Raw genomic sequence first — 24,483 nt, 5'->3', positions numbered from 1 at the left:
GAGGCGATGGCGCGTAGCGGCTGTGAGGACGAGGCGTGCAAAGGGCGGTGGCGTGGGTGTCGAGGACGTCGTCGAGCACGTGGAGGAGGGGGCTGGTTGCAGTGCCTGTCGTCGGCCTGTGCGGCTCGGCGGGCGGCGCAGCGACGGCACTGTGCGCGAGCAGTGCGAGTACGGCGGCGCGAGCGGCGAGACGGCTAGGTGATGGGACAAGTCCGGCAACAGCGAGCGGCACGGCGAGCAGCACGGCCGCGTGGCGCGCGCGGGCGTCTCGGCGGGCGGCGTGGCACGGGCGCGCGCGCAGCAATCCGGTGTCGCGGCGTGTGGTGCGCGGCGAGCGGCGTGGCGGGCGTCGCGGCACGCGGAGCGCGTGCGCGGGGGCGCTTGGAGGCGGCCGGGAGTGAGCGCGTGCGAGCTAGGTAGGGAGAAGGGGGCGGCGTGCGCGGGCAGGGAGCGGCCGGTGGCGGGCCGAGCGTGCGCGCGGGCGTGCGGCTGGGGAGAGGGAGGGAGGAGAGGGAGAAGGAAAAGGAAAATGGGAAAAGAAAAAAGAAAAGAAGAAATGGAGAAAAAGAAAAAGGGGAAAGAGAGAGAGAGACGGCGGGAATCGCGTCGGCGACCGCGACTGACTTGCACGCGCGCCGGTCGGGCGTGACGCGCGGGACAAGGACGAACAGGGAGGCGGGACAGCGATTAGATGTCGGGACCGTGTTTTCGGGAGATCGGGCGGGGATCTATTTTGAATGGACTGAGCTCAACGATTGAAAAGAGGTTTTGAAAATATTTGGGCGCGTGTTTTGATTAGGTAAATTTTCGGGATGTTACATTGACGAAGCAGAGGCAGTCGAAGACGCGCAGGTGCGCCACCGCCGGAGCTCGCCCGTGCCAAGCCACGTAAGGCGTCTTGCCTTGCAGGCTCTTGGTCGGCGATCGGTTCAGCAGGCGGACCGCCGTGGCCACCACTTCCCCCCAGAACTTGGCCGGCATGGCTCGCTGCTTGAGCAGAGCCCGCACCATGGCCATCACAGTCTGATTTCTCCGCTCTACCATGCCATTCTGCTAAGGCGAATAGGGAGCGGAGTAATGATGCGCGATGCCTTCGTCGGCGCAGTAGTCGGTGAGTTCTGCGGCGGTGAATTCCCGGCCGTTGTCGGTGCGGAGGACGCGCAGCTTGTGCCCGCTGGCCTTCTCCGCCTCCGCCTGGACGCGCTTGATCGCATCCGCGGCAGCTGACTTTGCTGTCAGTAGGGACACCCACATGAAGCGCGTGGCGTCATCCACCAACAGCAAGAAGAAGCGCCTGCCGCCGGGCATCGCCGGCGTCACCGGTCCGTGCAGGTCGCCGTGCACCAGTTCCAGCAGCTCCTACGCGTGGTACTGGGCCTGGGCAGGGAAGGGCGCACGCCTCTGCTTGGTGAGGACGCACGTGTCACAGAGGTGGCCGGTGTGCTTGATCACCGGCATCCCGCGCACCATGTCGTCCTTGCAGAGCTTGTGCAGGGCGTCGAAGTGGAGATGACTGTAGCACTCATGCCACAGCCACGCTTGATCATCCTTGCGCACGACGAGTAAGAGCTTCTGGTCCTCGACTTGTTCAGGGCGGCGCGGCTTGGCCGCGGTGAAGTGGTGGGTGTAGAGGAAGTTGGGACCGCGTAGGACTTTGATCAGGAGACGTCCGCGCTGATCCCAGACCCTCAGAACACCGTCTCAGATCCTCACTTCTAATCCGTCCTTGTCCAGCCGCCCGAGGCTCATGATCGAGTTCTTGAGCGCCGGGATGTAGAAGACGCCGTGCAGCAGCCACCGTTCGCCATTCTTCCCATCGAACGCGATGGTGCCGACGCCCTGGATGTCCACCCCTGGACGCGTCGCCGAACTGCACCGAGCCGGGCACATCTCCGTCGAGGTCGGTGAAGAGCTCACGGCACCCGGTCATGTGGTGGGTCGCGCCGCTATCGAGGTACCACTCGTTGACGTCCTCTTCGACGGCGGTGTTGAGGACGACTCGGGCGCGCCGCTCGTCGAGCTCGAGGAAGAGACCGTGCGCTGCTGCACGTTCTGCATCCAGCTCGATGGTGCCGTGCGCGAGGAAGAGGCCAACGTCGACGCCTCCCTCCGCAACATGTGCGGCACCGCGATTTCGCCACGGCTGGGGGCAGTTTTTAGCCCAGTGCCCAACGCGGTTGCAGTTGTGGCAGGTGTCGTCACGGCCCGCTCTGTGTTCGCCGCCGGCGTCACCTCCACGATCACCGCATCCGCCGCTCCTAGCCGTCCTTGGACGTGGTGGCGTTGTCTCCCTTCCGGCCGCCGGCGCGCCGCTGCTCGGAGTACAGCAGCTTGCCCTGCTCTGACTCCGATGCACATTCGCGGTCCTCGACCACCTTGAACCGCCCGGCAACGTTGTCGATGGAGAGATCCTGGATGTCGAGGAGGGTCTCAATGGAGAAGACGAGCTGCTCGTACCTCTTGGGCATGCACCGGAGAAACTTCTCCAGGGCGCGTGCCTCGTCGAGGTCAGTGTCACCGTTGCGCACCATCTGCTCCATCAGGTTGGTGAGGCGAACCGCAAAATCTTCAATTTGCTCGTCGGGGCGAAAGGTGAGACCTTCCCACTCCCCGCGAAGACGCTGGAGCGCGGCGCGGCGAACGCGATCACTCCCAACACGCCTGGCTTCGATCGCCTCCCAGGCGAGCTTGGCGGTGGGCTTGTTGGCGAGGGTGGCTCCGATCTCTGGCGGGACCAAGGCACAGAGGGCCTCCATCGCCTGGCGATCCTGCTCGAAGTCGACGTCGTCGTACTTGATGGCGTCCCACAAGAAGCGAGCTTCCATCTTCACCTTCATGAGGAGACTCCACTCGTAGTAGTTCAACCGCGTGAGCATCGGCCACCCAGTGCCGATCTCACGGTAGATGTGCGCAGCCAGCGAACGCCCGCGGTGCCGCGGTGGAGACGGCGACATGCGGCGGCGGTGGTTCTTCGACTGGCGCAATCCGTCGGACTCCTCTGACTCCGCCTCCCCTTCCTCTTCTCCCGCCTCCTCCGCCTTGATCTCCGCTCGCAGAGCTGCAGCGGCTTCCACCGCGGCCTTGGCCGCGGCCGCTACGTCTGCAGCTGCCTGCGCCGCCTGCGCAGCAGCTGCCTCGGTGGCCTCGAGACGCACCTTCCGCGCTTGTGCGGCATCGTCGTCGCCGCCCGCACCAGAGGCCTTGGAGGCGTCCGCAAGGCGGCGACCTCTCGAGCTGGAGGTAGACATGGTGGCGGCGGCGGCGGCTGGGGAGGGAAAAGCACACTAGAACCCTAGCTCTTGATGCCAATTGTTGCCCAGGTAACTCACAATCTCATGGTAAAAGCCGGAGGTCAGCTTGACCTGAGGCCGCTTGATTGAATTGGAAATGGAATTCAGTTACAAAGAGAGGGGGGATGTTCTGCCTATATAGCAGGAGCTCACCCACTAAAGTGCTTAAAGCAAAAGTAGCCCGACTCATCAACTTGGAAGCCAAAAGTCTTAAACATAAAGCTAATGCATAATTAAGATACAAACACTAGGCTTATTAGGCTATCAGATATGATTGTTGTTTACCTGTCAATTGTAAAGGGAGGAGTGGGGGCCTTGTGCTTTTTTGGTTATCTAAAGTCTGTGTATGCTTGCAATCTTTATGCCGAAACTTTATTGACGTGCACATTAAAGAGGAGTCAGGTGTGATTTGGCGTGTAACTTTTGTCTATGGGGAACCAATAACTGAATAACGATATGTTTTCTGGGACCGGCTACGCTTCCTTAAGGCCCAGTGGACAGGGCCGTGGGTGTGCATTGGGGATTTTAATGAAGTTTTAAGTAGTAAGGAGCACTTGGGGCCTACCAATAGATGTGAGGCTCAGACGAGGCTGTTTCGTGAGTGTTTGGAGGATTGCCAACTTCTGGATCTGGGTTTTTGTGGGCCAAAATATACGTGGTCCAACAAACAACAGGGAGATCATAATATTAGGGTCAGGCTGGATAGAGCAATTGCTAATGGCCAATTTACACAAATATTTGATGATATCCAAGTTGAAAATATTATTACAACATCCTCGGATCACTTTGCAGTGCTGTTATCTATCTCAAAGCATGTTGAGAGAAGCTTTAGGGAAACAAAAGGCTATATTTTCATATACGAGGCAGCATGGTGCAGGTCACCAGATAACCTTGAAATAGTCGAGAAAAGTTGGGTAGATGGTTCAGCTGGACCAAAAAGCTTACAAAATACCTGGGACAATCTTACCAAAATGGCAAGATCATTATCTAACTGGAGCAGGGAATCCTTTGGTTTTCCCCATAAGGAGATCAATAAACTTGAAAAACGTCTGGCGAAGCTGAGATCTGACAGTACCTCAAGGAACTATTCCCAAGAAGAAAGAGATATTGAACGAAGGCTTTGTGAGCTGTTCGAGAGAGAAGAAATAATGGCCATGCAGCGTTCTAGAGTACATTGGCTCCAGGCGGGGGATCGTAACACATCTTTCTTTCAGGCACGTGCCACAGCTCGGAGACGGACTAATACAATAAAATATCTTCTACGGCAAGATGGGACGAAATGTGAGGACCAATCAGAAATTAGAGAGATGGCTCGTTCATTTTATTCAAATCTATTTACAACTGAACCACATGCTGATGTGAGCCATGTTTTGGAGGCAATCCCTTCCCGTATTGATCAAGCTACTAATGATGCTTTATGCAAGCCTTATTCTAATGACGAGATCAAGGATGCACTCTTTCAAATGGGACCAATGAAAGCCCCGGGTCCAGATGGTTTTCCAGCCTTGTTTTATCAGAAGCACTGGAGCATACTACATGATGACATATGCCAAGCAGTGAGAAATTTTCTAGAAGGAGATGATATACCAGTGGGTTTGTGTGATACAACAATTGTCCTCATCCCGAAGGTGTCGAGGCCAGAACATCTAACAAATTTCCGACCAATTAGCCTTTGCAATGTCCTATATAAAATTGCATCCAAAGTGCCTGCTAATAGGCTAAAAGGGCTTCTACCGAACATAATTGCAGAAGAACAAGGGGCTTTTGTTCCAGGTAGACTTATCACTGATAATGTGCTTATTGCCTATGAATGTTTGCACACAATTAGAAGGCAGCATGCTAAAACACCTTTTTTTGCCCTCAAGATTGATATGATGAAAGCATATGACCGTGTTGAGTGGAGTTACCTGTGGGGAGTTTTACAGAAGCTTGGTTTTGCACAGAGGTGGATTAATAGCGTTATGCGATGTGTCTCCATGGTCCGCTACTCAGTGAAAGTGAATGGAGAACTGTCTAAACCTTTTATACCAACAAGAGGTTTGAGGCAGGGGGATCCTATTAGCCCTTATCTCTTTTTACTCTGTGCTGAAGGTCTCTCATGTCTATTAAAAAAGGAGGAACAAGCTGGTCGTCTCAAGGGGGTGAGAAATAGTGTCTCGGGACCACCTATTTCACATCTTTTATTTGCAGATGATAGTATTTTCTTTACACGTGCAAATGACAAATGTGTTAATACTCTGAAAAATGTCTTGCAGACTTACAGCCAGGGGTCGGGTCAAAGGATTAATCTACATAAATCAACTCTGTACTTTGGCTCTAGTTGTTCAGATGATATTAAACAAAAGGTAATGAACTCTCTGAATGTGCATAATGAAACAATCCAATCTAGTTATCTTGGCATGCCAACTTATGTGGGTCGATCAAGAATGAATGCTTTCAATTTTATTTCAGAGAGGATATGGAAAAGGATTCAGGGATGGAGTGATAGGCCTTTGTCTAGAGCTGGAAAGGAAGTATTGCTTAAATCTGTGGCACAAGCCATACCAGTTTATGTAATGAGTTGTTTTCAGCTCCCTGATGCTATATGTGAAAAGATGAGGACAATAGTTTCAAACCACTGGTGGGGTTTTGAAGGAGGGAAAAAGAAAATGCATTGGAGATCCTGGGATTGCTTGACAACTCCAAAGTTCATGGGAGGAATGGGTTTTAGAGACATGAAGCTTTTTAATGAAGCAATGCTCGGGCGCCAATGTTGGCGGCTAATGACAGAGCCAGATTCCTTGTGTGCAAAGGTTCTTAAAGGAAGGTACTACCCAAAATGTTCCTTTATTGATTCTATTTCTACAAGGTTGAGCTCTTTTACGTGGCGAAGTTTGATGTATGGGAAAAGCCTCTTGGAACGTGGCATCCTTTGGCGAGTGGGTAATGGAGAAGAAATTAGAATCACAAAGGACAAATGGATTCCTGATGCACCTTGCCATCCAATCTGCCCGATTGTTGACATTCCTGATGATCTTAAGGTGAACTCTCTAATCGATGAGTCTTCTAGAAAATGGAATGTGGAGCTGGTACGCATATGTTTTAACCCTGCTGATGCTGACCGTATTCTAAATATTCCTCCGAGCCATAACCGGGTGCTTGATTATGTTTCATGGCCACTCACAAAAACAGGCACATACACAGTGAAATCAGCATATACCATGGCAAAAAGTGAGAGTACATCTAAAGGCCAGTATTAGGGGTACAGGGGAGCCATCTGATCAAGTTAGCACTGCAAAAGAATGGAAGAGTTTGTGGAGTATTAAAGTTCCTCCCAAGATGAAAATTGTGTTGTGGCGATTGGCACACAATTGCCTACCAACTGGAGAACAGCTTAGAAAGAGAAATATCCCAGCTTATGATCTCTGTTGCCACTGTGGGAGATGAAACTACAGAACATACCTTTCTCACTTGTCAATATGTTGTTGAGGTTTGGAAGGAATTGAAGAAAAGATGTGGCCTCAGCAGATTGCTCAAACCTTTTGTTTTGACCCGGCAATGTATTTTTGAAATCCTGGCTGGCTGCACAGATAGGGAGGCAACCATTTTTGTGACTTTTCTCTGGCATATTTGGGAGGCCAGGAATGTTGTTCGTAATGGAGAAAAAGAAGTGCACCCCCACTGTTTAGTTGAAAAGATTCTTGCATATGTTGATATGGTGCTGCTGCATATGTATGATCCTGTCGATCCTAATAGGTGTGACTCTATTAAGCCTAAACTTTGGAGTCCACCGCCGGGAGGATGGGTTATGGTGAATGTAGATGCAGCAATTTTTCAGAAGGCTAATAGAATGGGATTGGGCATTGTGGTCAGAGACCATAGAGGGGAAGTTCTGGCTGCTTGCAGACAGGGCATTGATACGATCACAAATCCTGAATTAGCAGAGGCTATTGCTGTCAGGCAGGCAATTCTCTTTGTTTCGGAGCTTCCATAGTCATGCCATAATTGCTACTGATTGTCTTTCTTTGGTTCAAAAGCTCCGGTCAGAAGCCATGGATCATTCGCATACGGGAATTATAATTCAAGATATTAAGACAGCTGTGCAAGCTTCCACTGTTGTCTACTCTTTTGCTCATGTAACTAGATGTTGTAACGAGGTTGCTCATGTTTTAGCTAGATCAGCTGATCAACTATCTGTATCAGTTTGGTTTCATGGTGTGCCAGAGTTTCTCTGGCCTTCTGTTTGTAATGACCGTTTGCATCAATGAATGACTACCGTTTCTCAAAAAAAAAAAAAAAAAAAAACTCGCTAAGCCCACAACGCGCTGGCCGGTCCCGTTCCCCCACCGCCGGCCGGCACGCCGCGGAACGGCAGAACCGCAGAAGGCCGCCGTTTTCAGAGAGCCAGACCCCGAAGCCTCGCCGTTTCACGGCCCGCCCGGCGCTAGCTACGCAAGACCCGTGCAAGTCTCCCAGCCCGAGCGGTGCCGGGGTATCTGTCCCGGCCGCCGGCGCTGGCACGGCACCGCGTAGGCCGCGAACGGGACGCCACGGCTCTCTCCAGCGGCAGCTAGCGACGCCGACGCCCATCCGGGGGCAGGCAGACGGATCGGATAAGAAGAGGGGCGGAAGCGGCCAACGCGGCTGTTGGAAGTTGAGCCAACACTCCTGCTCGCGGTGCGCCGCAGCGGCAAGCTACGCACGCATGCTATGCTTATCCCCGTCGAACTACAAGCCGAGCGCTGAGTCGCTGCTGAATGCTGATGCACCGCGGCGCAAGGCAACTTGCCTTTATCGTAACCACCACGTCCCGGGCTTCCATGCCAAGTTTGTTTGTTTTTTTGCTCTCTTTTTCTTTCCGATGAATGGGCGCTTCGTCACCCTTCACTGAACGCCTCACTATTTATTATCTGTTCTATAATTCGGCCGTGCCGCCGAGCTCTGTCACGCGTGATGTCAGCCTCTTCGGCGCTTTGGGGCCTGGTGGCACTGGCACTGCCACCAGCCGCCGCCGGGCGCCTGGCGGTGGGTGAGAGCAGTGGCCGGGATGGGCGTGACTGCGTGAGAGCGCTGCCACTGTCACGGCACTGCACTGCACTGATCAGATTGGACACTGCACGGCACGTATATATTGGCTCGACCCTGGGCACCGAAGCAGAAACCCGCACACCGAGCTCGAGCTGCGCACACGTCCCACTGCCGCCAAACGCTTGCTCTGCTCACGCCCAACGCTACGATGGCTGCAAGCACCGCGGCGGCGCCAGGCTGCTACGACATGCCGGAGGGCGTGGACGTCCGGGGCCGGTACGACCCGGCGTTCGCGTCCGTCCTGACCCGCGGCGCGCTGGCGGTCGTGGCGGGCCTGCAGCGCGAGTTCCGCGGCGCCGTCCGGCACGCCATGGAGCAGCGGCGGGAGGCCCAGCGGCGGTACGACGCCTGCGAGTCGCCGCGGTTCGACCCGGCCACGAGGTTCGTCCGGGAGGGGAGCTGGAGGTGCGCGCCCGTGCCGCCGGCCGTCGCGGACCGCACCGTGGAGATCACGGGCCCCGCCGAGCCCCGGAAGATGGTCATCAACGCGCTCAACTCCGGTGCCAAGGTCTTCATGGTAAGCATTTCTGCGTGGCGGCGTGCGAATGATGAAGCACACTCCGATGTTTCTCTAAGACGACCGGATCGAACCCGTGCCGTGTGGTAGGCTGACTTCGAGGACGCGCTGTCGCCGACGTGGGAGAACCTGATGAACGGGCAGGTGAACCTGCGCGACGCCGTGGCCGGCACCATCACCTACCGCGACGCGGCGCGCGGCCGGGAGTACAGGCTCAACGACCAGACCGCGAAGCTCTTCGTCCGGCCCCGCGGCTGGCACCTCCCGGAGGCGCACATCCTCATCGACGGCGAGCCGGCCATCGGCTGCCTCGTCGACTTCGGCCTCTACTTCTTCCACAACCACGCCGCCTTCCGCGCCGGCCAGGGCGCCGGGCTCGGGCCCTTCTTCTACCTCCCCAAGATGGAGCACTCCAGGTTCGTTCGCGACACGACACGCCCGTGCGCCGCGACGACTCATCGATCGCACTCTTGGTTTTGTAACAACAACAGCAACAACAATGACACGTGCTCCTTCATGCCAGGGAGGCGAGGATATGGAACGGCGTGTTCGAGAGGGCGGAGCAGACGGCCGGGATCGAGCGGGGAAGCATCCGGGCGACGGTGCTGGTGGAGACGCTGCCGGCGGTGTTCCAGATGGACGAGATCCTGTACGAGCTGCGCGACCACTCGATGGGGCTCAACTGCGGCCGCTGGGACTACATCTTCAGCTACGTCAAGACGTTCCGCGCCCACCCGGACCGCCTCCTGCCCGACCGCGCCCTCGTCGGCATGGGCCAGCACTTCATGCGCTCCTACTCCCACCTCCTCATCCGCACCTGCCACCGCCGCGGCGTCCACGCCATGGGCGGCATGGTAACAAAGCTCACAGCAGTTTCACACCACGCCTCCTGCAGCGTAAAGCTCATCACGGTGACTGACTGTCTGACACCGGCCGTGTGTGCAACGACGACTGTAGGCGGCTCAGATCCCGATCAAGGACGACGCAGCGGCGAACGAGGCGGCGCTGGAGCTGGTGCGCAAGGACAAGCTGCGGGAGGTGCGCGCGGGGCACGACGGCACGTGGGCGGCGCACCCGGGGCTCATCCCGGCGATCCGGGAGGTCTTCGAGGGCCACCTCGGCGGGAGGCCCAACCAGATCGGCGACGCCCCCGCGGGGCAGGAGCAGGAGCCCGTCACGGTCACGGCGGAGGACCTCATCCAGCCGCCGCGGGGCGCGCGCACGGTGGACGGCCTGCGGCTCAACGCCCGCGTGGGCGTGCAGTACCTCGCGGCGTGGCTGGCCGGCTCCGGCTCCGTGCCGCTCTACAACCTGATGGAGGACGCGGCCACCGCGGAGATCAGCCGCGTCCAGAACTGGCAGTGGCTGCGGCACGGCGCGGCGCTGGACGCCGGCGGCGTCGAGGTGCGCGCCACGCCGGAGCTGCTCGCGCGCGTCATGGAGGAGGAGATGGCCAGGATCCAGGGCGAGGTGGGGCCCGAGAGGTTCCGGAAGGGGAGGTACGTGGAGGCCGGGAGGATCTTCAGCCGGCAGTGCACGGCGCCGGAGCTTGACGACTTCCTGACGCTGGACGCGTACAACCTCATCGTGGTGCACCATCCCGGAGGTGCGTCGCCGTGCAAGCTTTGAGCGTGTGCGTGCTTTGTCGGCATTGTCGTTGCCTTCGAATAACGTGTTGCCGTTTGCTGCAGCTGCCGATAAGGCTGAATAAAGCTTCAAGCTTGATAGACATGAACAGCAGTGTAATGCTCACAGCATATTCTGAGGTTGTCATGTAGTAAGGTGCTGAGTATGTAATAAAGAACATTTACCTGGTACTTCATTGCACTGAGGCTGAAGAGGTTTCCTAAAGATGACTGTACTGGGGAATACCAAACATGTGCAGTTCACTGAAAGGTAGGAAGAGAATTTTCTTGCCAGAGGATTGCTGAGAAATACAGAGTAGCCTGAATGAGTTCACTCTGTAGCAGTTGGCCAGATCTGACTTTTCAAAAGAGGCTTGTCTGAAAACCAATAATGGTATAACTCTGCAATTCTCAAGGTACCACTAGCAATGAATCACACTGTAAAAGCTAAGCCAGCAGAGATGAAATGGTATCAACCATTCTGATCTTTGCCTTGTATGTTCTGGCAGATTGTATGACGAAAGTTACGTGGCTCCAATTGAAACTAACCATTTTAGATTTACAGTACCAACTAAAGCTACAACCTACTATTATCCTATAGAGAAGATCTACATCAGTTAGAACTTCATATATCCTGATGATCCAACCACTTGGGCAAACCAGTAAGATCATGTTTTTACGCTTTACAAGTCATCACCAAAGAGATATTTGGAGACCATGTGTCGCAGATATCCAGGAACACCACTTGATTAAGGACGTCCAAGAGCTAAGTGCATAACGACAGCCATTAGGATTCCAAGGATGCAACCAGCCACAACCTGAGATGAGATGACCAAAGAGAGAACATGTTACACCTAGCATAATGCATGTATCTGTTATCAACTGCCGTCAATCTATTGTATCAGACAATGAGAAGAAAAGGGAAAATCCTTTTAGGTGATCTTGGTGGTATAGAGGATAAAAGGATGTGGAAAGAGGGCATGTTTTGTCATAAGCATGAGAATTGAGAAATCAGTTATCTATACATATGAACTTATGAAACGTTCATAGGTTTTTATGCATTTGAAGTGTTTGTCAATAATACTAGGATAAGCTGAAACTAATGGATAATCACAGGTTGTGATGCAGCTAAAAGGTGCATCCAGTACCTTGATATATAGTTATATACATTGTCTGTACCAATGGATAAGTTGTTTTGAGAATCAATTATTGCCTTTACTAATTCGCAAGGCCATAGATGAAGACGAACATCAAGAAAGGCAACACAAAGAATTCAATCTCACCTGAGGAACAGTATGTCCAAGGATTTCACGCAATGGCTTTGTCTCTGATAATGGGTGTTCCTCTGGCAGCTCATAGACAATTTGATTCAGCACCTGAAAGGATTTGCAATTTGGTGAAAACAATAGTAGTCTCCATCTTGCCTTAACGTTAGAGAAACAAGAAAAAATCACGCGGTGAAAGAGAGAATACATCAGCAGAATAACCAAATAAATTTGGTATAACTTGCGATGAAGCATGCAGATAGGACAAAAGTTAGAATCTCCTATTTGGCACAGCTCCAGCTCTGAGATCCATGCTGGAGCTGGAGTTTGTAAAGTAGATTTAAATATTTTATATTTTTATTTTAAATCTAAATAAAGTATAATGACTCAGCAAAAGACCCTTTATTTATTTACAGCTCTGGCTCCAAGAATTTCTTGAGCTGGGCATGAGCAGCCCCATGAACTCCACGAATTTTCTAGAGTTGGAGCCATGCCAAACACGCCCCAAGACTTCATATTTAATGCCAATTACATTTGGATATCAATGGTGAATTTCATCATTCATTACTGCTCATACAGAGGGTAATATTTGAGTACTTGACAACTGAACTAATTTCAGACAAAGATATTCATCACCAAATTGTCAAATGTCCCATCAAACAAGGTAAATATCATCCATGGAAAATATCCAAATTTTTATACAAAAAGCCAAGTACTTATCTATGTAACATTGTAACTAAAGCCAAATATACTTTGCACTAAATAATAGTGTTTGTTATTTAAATAGTTTTTCTTATTTAAAAACAAGGCCAAATGACATTTTAGCGTGAGGTTGACAAACCTCTGCCTGCTTTCCAGCATGTAACCGAACTCCAAATGCATCATGCATCACCTGCAGAAAAAAATTTAAGCAGGTTCAAAATCAGAGCTTGCATTCGTAAAATTATTTAACTTGCAGCAAGATATGTGCATCCTTGACTAAGTGTTCAAAGAAATGAACTGAGTCCTGTTAACGTAAAACAGTTTTAGTAGAAGTTTAGCAATATATAAGAGGATACCCGGATGCACTAGATGCAGAAGAGCTAAACCAAGATGAAACCAAACAAATGAATGCAAACTGGTATAATCTTGTCTACAGTAAAATCATTATGCCAAACAAGCAATAGAATTATGGATAAATAGCTTGAAGCATAATACGTACCACACATGCAAAGACCAGTGCAGTTGCAAAGGTGGCACTACGAAAGCCTTCTTGGATTCCTACAGCCACTGCAAGTGCTGTCACTGTAGCTAAGTGGGATGATGGCATCCCTCCAGAAGCTATAAACTGTCTAGCATCCCAACGATTATCTTTGTACCTACATCAAAATCAATGTTAGAGTAAATGCCAGGAAAATTTTGGGGAAAAAACATGCATATAATATAGAATTGCTGACATCATAGCATACACCAAGGCAATCAGGAGTAGATATAGATAGTATTTGAATTTGGTTTTTGCATTCCATATCTTTAATAGTTTTTCCTATGCTTTTATAATCAGTTCCGTTGCAGAGTATATAATGATATAAAAATTTGTCATTCATAAGTCAGAGAATACTTGTAATTTACTGACTTCTATGACTTTTCTCACTCCCTTTTGAAATACAGCAAGAAGTGGCTATGACTAGAGCAAAGGAAATAAACTCTTAACAAACACCCAAACAAGCCATATGAGTGATCAACTTCCTGTAAGAATTGATGGACTATGGATAAAAGCCCCCACCCCTCCCACTATAACACCTGGGTTTTATGGTCGGGTTGGCTAGGTGGGGCGCGCTAACATGGTACCAGAGCCGAGGTCCCGGGTTCGAACCCACCCGGTCACGCATTTCCGCTGCGCGATTTCCGCTGCGCCTCTCGTGTGCTGAGACCTGCTGCGGGCTACGCCGGGCTCGCACGCCGTAGGGGGAATGATGGACTATGGATAAAAGCCCCCACCCCTCCCACTATAACACCTGGGTTTTATGGTCGGGTTGGCTAGGTGGGGCGCGCTAACAAGAATAAACACAAAGTGCCCCCAATTTCTCTGCCCTGATGCCAATAAGGTGTGCACAGGATAACCAAGCAACTAATTTTAATTTAAAAAATTCCAGCATCTCAGAATGCGCCAAATGGCAAATGGTACTCTGTAGCTGCAAACAAAAGGCTGAGATAACTCAAATTCAAATGCAAAGGCAGGATATATTTGATGCCATATACCCCAAAACTATCATCTATGTTGAGATAATCTTCCAATATTATCAAGGCCTTGAACCGTAGTAGCCACCATAAATAGTATGCAACAAAATCATGCTACGCAAATAGACCAAACTGCTCCATCTTCGAACGTATTGGGATACTTGTTTTAGCATTCACAATAGAAACCAAATACAGGTTTTGGGCAGCAGAGTACTATAAACCAAATCTGCATAACACTAAAAATGTTCTGAGTGCTAACAGGTAACAGCAAAAGCCAAATAACTAATAATGCACCCCCAAGTGGTGTCTCCACTACAGCAGTATAAAAAAAATACCTAAAAGGCACAGGAAAATTTAAGCCGTTGGAATTGCCGTCCAGCTACCAAACCGCATGAATTAGGCGTTTCGTTGCATCTCAGCTACCAAATATCCTATGAGGAAGTTCTGAGTCATGAGCACTGACGACAGTAGGAAATATTCCAAAACGCAGACGTCATCACACTATCGTGAAGTAAAACTAGAACGCTGATATAGGAGAACGGTCTCGCTGAACAACCCAGAGGATCTGCAGCCTAGCTGCCAAACCGAGCAAGAGAATTGAATAATAACCTAAAAAATACTAAAAACAAGTACCCACAGGCCCAAATCCTTATAATTCCAGTGCATATAGCACGATCTACGAACCCCCAAAACCACCAAAATAATCACATGACTCCCCCCTCAGCTAAGCATTGCCCGCACGGGGCGCACCGAACGCGCGAGCGGCAGCGACGCGCGCCACCAGCGGGCCCGAAATCACCGGCTCAGAAATGCAGCGGCGGGACGGGAGCAGGAGCGGAGGAGGTACGTGTACGGCCGCTGAACTGATGGGGGCGACTCGGACTCACCAGGTGGTGAAGACCTTGGAGGACTGCGCGACGGCGAACGCGAGGAGCGCCGAGACGAGCGGGTAGTTCACCACGCCGGCTGCGGCGGCGGCGGCCATCGCCACCTCGAGCTCCTCTCCTTCCCGCCGGCGGAGAACCCTCCCCTGCCGCGGAAGACTTGAATCCGCCGCGAGGAAGCAACCGAGAGAGAGGGAGAAAGGAGCCTTGTTTAACGATTTGTTTTGATTTCGCGAGCGCCTCGTCCTTTTTTCCCCTTTGTGCTTTTCGTCTCGTAGTCGTAGACTCGTAGGTTCTTCTCACTTGTTCCCGGCCCCGCGCCCCCGCCTTATTATTTCCAACCCCCACCCCACCCAACACACCCCACCCCCCTTCTTTTTTTCCCCATCCTTTTATTCACTTGTAAATGCCGCCGTATTGCGTACAGATCCGCTACGTCCACACGCTTGCGCGTACGGCTACGAGCTAGTAGCCTAGTACTACTACTGCCTAGGTAATTTGTCAATGTACGCTTCTGCACTCCAAACCGGCTGTTTTTTTACCATGGACGCACATCATCAACGCGAACGAATGGATCTCCAAACGAATCGCGTAGCACGCAAAGCTGAAGCTCGGTTCCTCCTTCAAGCGGCGCTGTTAGACTGGTACGTGGTCCCTCCGGCCGGATATGCTCCGGCCGCTAGATTCGAGCCGCGGAATATGCTGCCTGCCTTGGTGCCTCCATTGAATTCCACAGGTACTCCGTGTGTCGGTATGCTCAGTCCTAATTGCGCTAACATGCTCCTATCAAAGCCGCTAAAAAGAGGCTCTGATATGGATGCTGGATAGTAGTAATAACAAACAAGGACGAGATGGATATGCATCTGATCGCCCCTCCTCATAACTAATTCGATCGCTGCTAATCCGTGAAGCCAAACGCCGGGGGAAGGCAGGTCATCACCCAGCAGCCCGCGGCGTCCCATCCATCCAGACAGACGGACGGACGCAGGTCCAGGCAAGCTAGCGATCGATCGAGAGATGCAGAGCGGCGTGCAGTCATCAATGCCGGACCAGATCTAGCGAGCAGAAACCGCGAGACCCACCAGGCAAAGCAAATTTGGACCGGGTGTCTTGTCTTCACGGATGGGCATCCGGCACGAAACCGCCCACGAACGACCTTGGAAATCAACCGAAGTAATGGGAGCAGCCATCAGGATACCAGATGAAAGCGATGGACCTGGATAATGCACAGCTTCTTTCTAACATCCCCGTCGTGGTGAAACAACAGTTTTTAACTATTTACAATCAATCAAGCATATCACCTCATCAGCCGACGCCTTTACTTTACAGCGACGGTGGGCTTTGTTTGGTTGGAGGTGAAAAAGTGAAAAAAAAATTGTCCCTTTGACCACTAATCAGAGGTATTAAATGAAATGTAATTACAAAATATTCTTCATAATTACAGTACTGTAACACATGCTCTATCTAATAAAGTCTTTGACCACATGATTAGAGAATGATCAGAGGTGATTACTGTAGCATCGCTGTAGCCAATTATAGTGAAAATTGACTTATTAGATTCGTCTCGAAAAATTATACCCATCCGTAAAAAAATTTTACAAATAAACTTCATTTAGTATTTCATACGGACATTCGTCTTTTTTGTGTAATTTTGATGTGACTGTAACCAAACACGGCCGTGGTTCTGCATCTTTGCTTCCTGGACACTCCTACCATCATACGCGTTTTTCCTCCCCTCCTGATACAATAATTTCTACGGCTCTACGGTTCGGACTTCGGAGATCCATCACTTTCATGGCCCAGCGCCTTCAATCGAACCGTACCCCCAGTCCCCACACAGCAGAAGTCCCACGTACTAGCAAAGCTTGATTGACAGCACTGCTCGAATAAATACAACTGCTGCACGGAACACAGGCCTGTTCTTGGCTGGTGCTTCATTTTCTGGAGGACGCTTTCTAGCACCTGGTCCAAGTACCTGTATGAAACACGAAGCAAAGATGGCAAATAGTAACAGGGTAACGGCTAACTGCATGATGCATGCAGAGTGCTAACCGACAGACAGACTAGCTTGGAAGCTGGGAAGAACCTGTGTTATCTGCCTACCCGTTTCGTTAGTTGCGGCTTGCTAGCATTCGATTCTGTAGGGAATGGAGCAAGCGAAGACCCTAGTTCTGATTGACGTGCTGACGATAACTACTCTCCTTTCCCGACAAATTTGACGAGTTCAGCTTTGGCAGCTTCCATGACCACCGGGAAATCAACCTCCACATAGCGCCCCCTGCGAGCAAAACTTTGGTCCGTGAGAAATTGGTGGGAAGGTAAATTAGATGGGAGACATGGAAGGGATTAGACAGACCAGAAGTGGTTCTTGGACCAAGTGGCGGATAGAAAACCGGGGCTAGATATGCCATGCATAATCCTGGCAACAGCCCTCGGGGTGAATTTCGCAAATGAATTGCTCTGAAGGAACACCTGCGGTGCAGTGAAGGTGTTATCATTGTGCATTGTGAGGTGTGAAAAAGATGAATATCACCATAGAAAATGCACAGATGGCCCTTACCTTGATATCGGCCTGTAAGAATGGGCTGCAGCAAGCGAAATATGCCAAGTCAAACAGATGTTTCGGATCAGAAGAGCGCAGCCCAAAAAGAGAAGTGAAAGATCATGTATTGTATCCATTGGGAACATGGAGGACACAAACCTGCTCTTGTGCGGCTGAGCACGGCAGTCATTGTCTGAGGTGGCTTTGTTCTTGCTAAAGTACTCCGTGATCTTCTTTTGGATGCACTGAGTGTGTTGGGAACCAGAACAACCATCAGTCCTTTGGCACCCCTTGACAGCAAAGTTTGCCAGAGCAAACATAGCATCCAATTTCATGATCTATTTTCACAGCAAAGCATCAAGGATTAGTTAAGGCAAACTAGAAACGTGCTGAGAGCTGCCAGTGTGCTGGCCAATCAAATGAAAAAACATCTTGGATACTGAATAATGTCTTGTCAGCTAACATTTGGACAAGAAACAAACAAATTGCTATTTATGGAGTAAGGAAACATCAGAATCAATGTTCTTATGGCGTCGCCTAGGCGTCGCCTAGGCGACGCCTAGGCGACAAGGCGCTCCCCTGTTTTGGCCCGCCTAGGCATTTTAGCCCGCCTAGGCGTCGCCTTAGCCCGCCTAGGCGGCTAGGCGGTGGTGACTCGCCACAACTCGCCTTAACGCCGTAAGAACATTGATCAGAATTTTAGGAGAAGACAGCGAAAGGCCTTGCACTGCACCTTTGAACTTTCTACTTCAGAAAGCCATTTTGTGATAGTCGCTGAAAGTGTGTTCAAGTCATCTGGCTTCTTTAAGATCACGTAACAGTAGGCTGGATCTTTTAACTCAAATGAAATTTCTCCGGAGAACTGATTTGCAGAGGATAGAAAATATATAGTCAACATAGAAGCAATTGCAGAAATCTGAGGCCAAAGGAGATAGAAAATCGCTAAACAAAAAGGCACGTAAATGAAGTCAAACTTCTGTTCTTAACTGCAAAAACCTGTAGCTACAGAATCAATCTTTAAGAGTCTCCTCTCAATAAGGAGAGCAACATCATAAAATATTAAAGTATACTATGCAAATGCTATGGAATAAAGTATAGACTCTGTATTTTTAGAAACAAGCAACATTATCTATATGAATGTACACCTGTAATCACAATTCAATATCTTAAGGCAGTGATTGTAATGTAACAGCTACCCCCCCCCCCCCCACCACCACACACACACACACACAGAGAGAGAGAGAGAGAGGGGGGGGGGGGGAGGGGGGGGGGGAGAGGGAGAGAGAGAGAGAGAGAGAGAGAGTACTGTGCGAATGCTATGGGTAAAGACTAATAAGAGTACTTTTTTTTTAAAAAAAAGACTAATAAGAGTACAAGCTCTATGCATTTTCCTAGAAACAAGTTGCACTATCTATATGAATGTACAAACGGTAAATGCAACCTGTAATCACAATATCTTAATGTATTGTATAGTTATTGTAATATAATACCCCCTCCTCCCCCCCCCCCCACACACACACACAAAAAAAAAGGCACAGCAATTTAATTTTGGTACTTCGAACAATGCATTCAGATTTGGCTACAGACAGAAGGGGCAAATAAGTATAAACATGCATAACACACGAATTTCATCCTCATGTGTGCAGTGCACCAAATATAATGCCAGGAATTCAATTCAAAAGGTTTAAATTTTGGTTTCACTACTCGATAACATTTGCTCATCCAGTCACCCTGCACTATTCACACTATAGTTGAAAAAGGAAAACAGTAGACAGCCAGGCATGAAGAGAACTGAATGAACACCTTGACAACATGTGTATTAATAATAAGAAAAATGTACTTGGTTCGGGCAAACCTTTAACTGTTGCAAATGATCAATAACTTCATTCACTGTGATGTTCAGATCATTGGCTATTTTTGTCACTTCGAAGACAAAATTTCCATCCTTTGTCTCTGACCTAATTATTACCAAGAATGGAGAATCAGAATCTCAGAAGTCAGAAGTGCAACAGGAAAGGAGAGGACATAGAAACAAGAGCAGATCATGTCTACTTATTCAGAACCGATCTAACTAGTACATCCTTGTCTGCAAGCAGTTGTGGTGATGTCTGCATCAACGTAATTCAATGAATCAGGAGAAGTAAAAATAACAGGAGACAAGTATGATAGCTTAAAAAAGAACAATACATAAGTGAAGGTGTCTCCTTAAGGGTTCTTCTCTGATTAGTGATTACTGGTCTAGTACCATGGTACAGCTGAGCACACTAAGCAAGATTTTGATTCATAATAGAATCAACCACATCAAGAATTCCAGATCACTGGATCGTTCTAGAAGAATTAGATTTACCTTGTGAAAGTATAAAGTGCAGGTAACACTGAACTGAGGAAGTAAACGGAGATATTGCTGACCACCGATTTCTAATTGTGTTAGGACTGTCAAAAGCACCTGCAGGATAAATGATCAAGTTTGATACTAACATCTGGAAACTAGATGTGCATATGCTACTCAATATTCCATATTGGATAACGATGCAATAACAATAGATACTTTGGGGGGTCAGAATTCCAAGTACCCATAATTAATTGTTAAAAAATCAAGAGGGAAAGAAAAGAATGTCTAGATACTGGCTCAAGGTGACTAAATAATAGGTAGCGCAGAAAACAGCTACCATGGTGACGACCATGATTGCCCTAAAGTTGACACCATGTCACCATAGCAAAGTGATCTACAATCATATAACTATGATACAGAAAATTCTGTAGCATTTGGAAGCAACACACCTAGATTACAGACCAGAAATGTCAAGAGGCAGATCCGCAGATGTCAACTAATGTAGTGCTTTAAACAAATGAACAGAGGATAAGATCTATAGTAATACGATGAAAGTCATTAAATGTACCACATCATAAAAAAGAGTATCTAAGATCTATGACATGCATACAGAAGACAGAACACACCCACCTGAAACACAATCTTACGCTAGAATATAGCCACATAACTGACTGAAATGTAGAATGAACAAAATGAAAAAGAAACTAGGTGCATTCAGCTGATAGCTGCGAACCTCCTCTTTTATATCAAACTTGCGCGAAGTCAGCTCTTTAACCAATGAGCAAATGGACCCCATTGGATTGTCACAAGAAAACACCTGGTAAAGAAATTTGCTTATCGCATATTCATCAACACCGTCACTGTAAAAAAAGGTTGATTAAAAACATTACATAGGAAGCTTAAAGCAGATTGACCACATAAATTAGAAGACGATAAGATTCACCTGTGTGAAAGACTACGGATCTTATAGAATGTCGTTGAATCAAGAAGTAGATGACAATGTGACAACCGCCCATCCCTTCCAGCACGGCCAGTTTCCTGGAAAGAGCACAGTAAGATGCATTGAAACCAGAAAGGAAAATAAAATTAAAAAAAAAGTCATTCCTTGAACTAGAAGTTCAGTACCTGTACGTATTCTTCCAAGCTTTCTGGCAAGCTATAGTGAATCACCTTTAAAAGGGGAAATGCTTAAATCAGTCCAAGTGTAAGGAGTATAACTTTGCTTAAAGTTGTAAACTGTCGCATTTGAAAGAATATGTAAATATTTTATGCTAGTCATACCCCTTCAACATCACTTTTATCAAGACCCATTCCAAATGCCACTGTTGCAACAACCTTTGGTCATAGTGAGGCAGACAACAAAGTTAACCAATGCCTGCATAATACATTTAATGAAATAGGCACTGACAAAGAACTTCCGTTACCACTCTTATTTTATTAGAGCAGAAGAGCTCCTGTACACGACTCCTATTCTTCATAGAAAGTCCACTGTGGTAGCTCTACAAAGCAAAATCAAATGTCAAGAAACAATAAATGCAACAAAAGGTCTGTCATGTCAAGGATGAATACCGACCTTAGCACTAATGTTGTTGTCACATAAGTACTTTGAGACATAGTCAGTTTCTCCCTGTTGAAGACAAAAATGTTATATTTTTGCAACAGAATTGTATCCAAAGGATTTAGGTACTGAACAAATGTGTGAACAATCTTGAGAAAACAGGGAAAAAAAAGTCTACCTGAAACTTGCAGTAGACAATTATACTCCTCATGTCAACAAAAGGGGAAGATTTCAACAACAGCATCAAGTCCTTCAGTCTGTTGGGAAAAAAAAAAAGCGCTCACAGTAACCAGGTGATGTTGCTTCTTTCATAGCCTCATAGGTAAACCAATTAAACAGTCCAGTGTTGCCTGATTGCAATCAAGATAGTAGGATAGAAAGCGACCTACCTGTTATCACTCATGCTAATAGATAGCTGTAGATTGTCCCTTATTTGAGATGTTTTAACGAGATTATTGGATGGTATTTCTAAGGCATTCATTATCTCCTCCAACGTTTGAGTTGTCGCAGTTGCAGTCATTGCAAGGATACATTGGACATTAAGCTTTCTCCGAAGTAGTGATGCACGGAGCCTTAGATACGAAGGTCTAAAATTATGAGACCTGCCCATTTGTTCAAGATGAAGTCATAAATTTTTCTGAACTAACACTAAACAAGGAGCAGCAAGCACATAATAAGCACAAATAGAGAAGAACAGTAACAGTATGATGTATAAGAGGAAATAAGCAAACACAAAGCAGAAAAGTTAAAAAAAAATTGCTGGTGCACTGCCAAAAAGTTTCGAGTGTGCAGCATATCAACTGAACTACAAGGACAAATCGACTTACCATTCAGAAATACAGTGAGCTTCATCAATAGCAACAAGAGATATCGGTAGTGCATCTTTAAATATTAGCAAAAATTCTTCATTCAGGAATCTTTCAGGGGAAACAAAAAGCACCTGGTCACAAATGGAAAGGGATTCAGAATAGTCAGACAGGTTCATGTCAACATTATCACCACAAAGGATGAAGCAGCATATGTATCAGATTGGATTCTTTTTCAATATAAATTTAGGCAACTGTCTGTCTTAGTTTTCAGCTCAGGTTGTGTTTCAGCTCAAGAATCCAGCCTACCCCCAACTTGCTTGGGACTAACACGATTTGTTGTTGTTGTCGTCCTTCTTAGATTTAATGTTGACTTCCATGTTATTTCAGCAAAACATAATATATTGCGTTAAAAATAGCCCTGATAGGCAGATCCCCAACTAACTCAAACAAAAATCAAAGAGGATGCAACATTGGTGGTCCAAATAACAGGAGTCAAGTAAATGCACCTTTATGTCCCCTGCACGCAACCTTTGCAATGTCTCATGAAACTCATCACTTGTCTGAGTCATGAAATAATGAACACATTGTCAAAATTGAATAAGTACGGCAACTACCAGCAAGTAAATATATACATCTTTGTTTACCTGACTGCTTGCAAGAAGACCTCCTGGCAAAAATGCAGGAAGTTTCCTCAGTTGGTCCACCATCAAGGAAAGTAGAGGACTCACCACCAGTGTCAGTCCAGACAAAATCATAGCAGGAATCTAAACAAAGCATCCGCCATTAGCTCAGAATTTACAGACACAAACTCAATTCAAAGTTTCTCACTGCACCTGATAGCATAGTGACTTGCCCGCACCAGTTGGCAGCACAAGCATGGTCGATTCCCCTGCAACAACATTCTGGATTGCCTCAAGCTGCCCCTGGCGGAAAGAGTCATACCCATAAGCCAACCTGAGCAGGCTCTCGAGATTCTGCTCGGATGGATCCTCTCTGGCCGCTTCCACGGCCTTAAGGACACCAACGACACCAACAGCCCCCTTCTTCTCCCGTTCCATCAGCGCCTCGGCCAATAAATCTCCTTCCTCGTCGCCGCATCCCTGAGGCTTCACACCACCAGCCCGCTGCCGCCGCCAGGAGCGGTATTTCGTCGGGCGCCTCGCCTGCGCGTTCCTGAACGTCCTCTTCCGACCGTACCCGTTGATGTTGAGGCGCACAAAGTTGCCCTCGCCGCCCCCTCTCGGTCGCTTCGGCTGCTCCGCCTCGGCAGCCGCGGGGGGTACCTCCGACACCGAGTTGGGATGCACCCGCTTGGGCCTGGCCCGTGGCGGAGCGTCCGGCTCAGGACACGGCGCTGCCGCTGCGGTTGGTGTCTCGGTTGGGGTGGGGGTGGGCGCCGTGGCGGGGGCGGGGGCGGGGGCGGGGGCGGGGGCGGGGGCGCTGAAGGCGGCGACGGGATCGAAGGAGGGGTTGCGCGACTGGACGAGGCGGCGGAAGGAGGAAGAGGAGACGGTGCTGGTGGCGGCGACAAGCGCGGGCGCGGCGGCGATGCGCGAGGCGAGGCCGTGCGGGTCGGACAGCGCCGCGGATGGGAGGGGAGGCGGCGGCGCGGCGGCGGCGCAGGCGGATGATACAGGCTTCGGTTTCGCCTTGGGCTTGGGCTTGGGTTTCGCGGTGGCGGTGGGCTTGGGTGGCGGCGGGGGAGGCGGCGAGCGGCCGCGTGGCGGGGAGACGGAAACGCCGGAGAGGAGGGATCCCTCGGAATCGGACTCCCCGGCGTGCGGCGGGGAGTACATTGGCGGTGGCGCGTCGGGGCGGCGCTCGTCCGCTCGTTGCCGTGGTCGTGAGCGGGGGAAGCCAGGGATTTGCGGGAGATTTGCAAAACTTCCCGCCAAGACGCCGGCAGGCAGCTGTGGAGGGCGCCTTTGGAGGCTCCGGCTCCATCGGAGCAGGCAGGGCGTACCGGCAAATTCGAAGGCGCTGTGCGAAATTATGAACTGGACCTAGTATCATTGTTGCGCCTGCGAGTGCCCAGTGAAGACCCTAGTACCATTGTTGTGCCTGCGAGTGCCCAGTGAAATCCGGAAGGTGGAAGTGCAGACGTGACTTGTGCCGTGCCTGGCGAGCAGTTATAGTGGAAGCGAAAAAGATTGCACTGCGATCTGCAGATTTGATTGAAAGACAATGGTCAAGCGGCATATTTTCTCTTCTATGACATATTTGGGCTACAGTTTGCTTCGTATTAGATCAAAATATAACTAAAACAAAATCTACTATATAACTATACCTAGTATACTTATTATATTTTGGGGGCCCTAAAATTTAGGGGCCCTGTGCGGTCGCACGGCCCGCACGTGCCTAGATACGGCCCTGAGCA

At 49.5% G+C, this 24,483-nt stretch overlaps 3 protein-coding genes across 4 annotated transcripts; 1 reads left to right on the top strand and 2 right to left on the bottom strand.

Annotated features, from left to right (window-relative positions):
- Positions 1-8,414: 8,414 nt before the first annotated feature.
- On the top strand, positions 8,415-10,833 carry LOC120641311 (malate synthase, glyoxysomal-like). Of its 2 annotated transcripts, XM_039917371.1 has the most exons (5): positions 8,415-8,874; positions 8,965-9,290; positions 9,398-9,728; positions 9,832-10,480; positions 10,566-10,833. In XM_039917371.1, the coding sequence occupies exons 1-5, from the start codon at positions 8,506-8,508 to the stop codon at positions 10,583-10,585; spliced, it is 1,695 nt and encodes a 564-aa protein (XP_039773305.1). In that variant the 5' UTR covers positions 8,415-8,505; the 3' UTR covers positions 10,586-10,833. The 2 variants fall into 2 exon arrangements, with proteins under 2 accessions (XP_039773305.1, XP_039773304.1); XM_039917370.1 differs by having other exon boundaries at positions 9,832-10,699.
- A 40-nt stretch (positions 10,834-10,873) lies between these two features.
- LOC120641313 (uncharacterized membrane protein YuiD-like) lies at positions 10,874-15,174 on the bottom strand. The gene is made up of 5 exons (XM_039917372.1): positions 14,869-15,174; positions 12,966-13,122; positions 12,606-12,656; positions 11,783-11,875; positions 10,874-11,317 (listed from the first exon to the last, which is right to left on the bottom strand). Exons 1-5 carry the CDS (start codon positions 14,964-14,966, stop codon positions 11,249-11,251), a joined length of 468 nt encoding a protein of 155 aa, XP_039773306.1. The 5' UTR covers positions 14,967-15,174; the 3' UTR covers positions 10,874-11,248.
- A 1,227-nt stretch (positions 15,175-16,401) lies between these two features.
- LOC120641310 (ATP-dependent DNA helicase Q-like 5) lies at positions 16,402-24,051 on the bottom strand. The gene is made up of 21 exons (XM_039917369.1): positions 22,940-24,051; positions 22,751-22,870; positions 22,613-22,666; positions 22,125-22,237; positions 21,687-21,899; positions 21,476-21,554; positions 21,313-21,366; positions 21,164-21,238; positions 21,021-21,074; positions 20,865-20,909; positions 20,683-20,777; positions 20,473-20,599; positions 19,755-19,853; positions 19,460-19,515; positions 19,263-19,365; positions 18,141-18,269; positions 17,567-17,745; positions 17,426-17,450; positions 17,222-17,337; positions 16,969-17,143; positions 16,402-16,840 (listed from the first exon to the last, which is right to left on the bottom strand). The coding sequence occupies exons 1-20, from the start codon at positions 23,900-23,902 to the stop codon at positions 17,059-17,061; spliced, it is 2,784 nt and encodes a 927-aa protein (XP_039773303.1). The 5' UTR covers positions 23,903-24,051; the 3' UTR covers positions 16,402-16,840; positions 16,969-17,058.
- Positions 24,052-24,483: the final 432 nt, after the last annotated feature.

This window comes from Panicum virgatum, chromosome 7K (assembly GCF_016808335.1).
Source record: "Panicum virgatum strain AP13 chromosome 7K, P.virgatum_v5, whole genome shotgun sequence".
Taxonomy (NCBI): domain Eukaryota; kingdom Viridiplantae; phylum Streptophyta; class Magnoliopsida; order Poales; family Poaceae; genus Panicum; species Panicum virgatum.
Note: the sequence above shows the minus strand (reverse complement) of the source record. Positions and strands in the feature narration are given on the sequence as shown.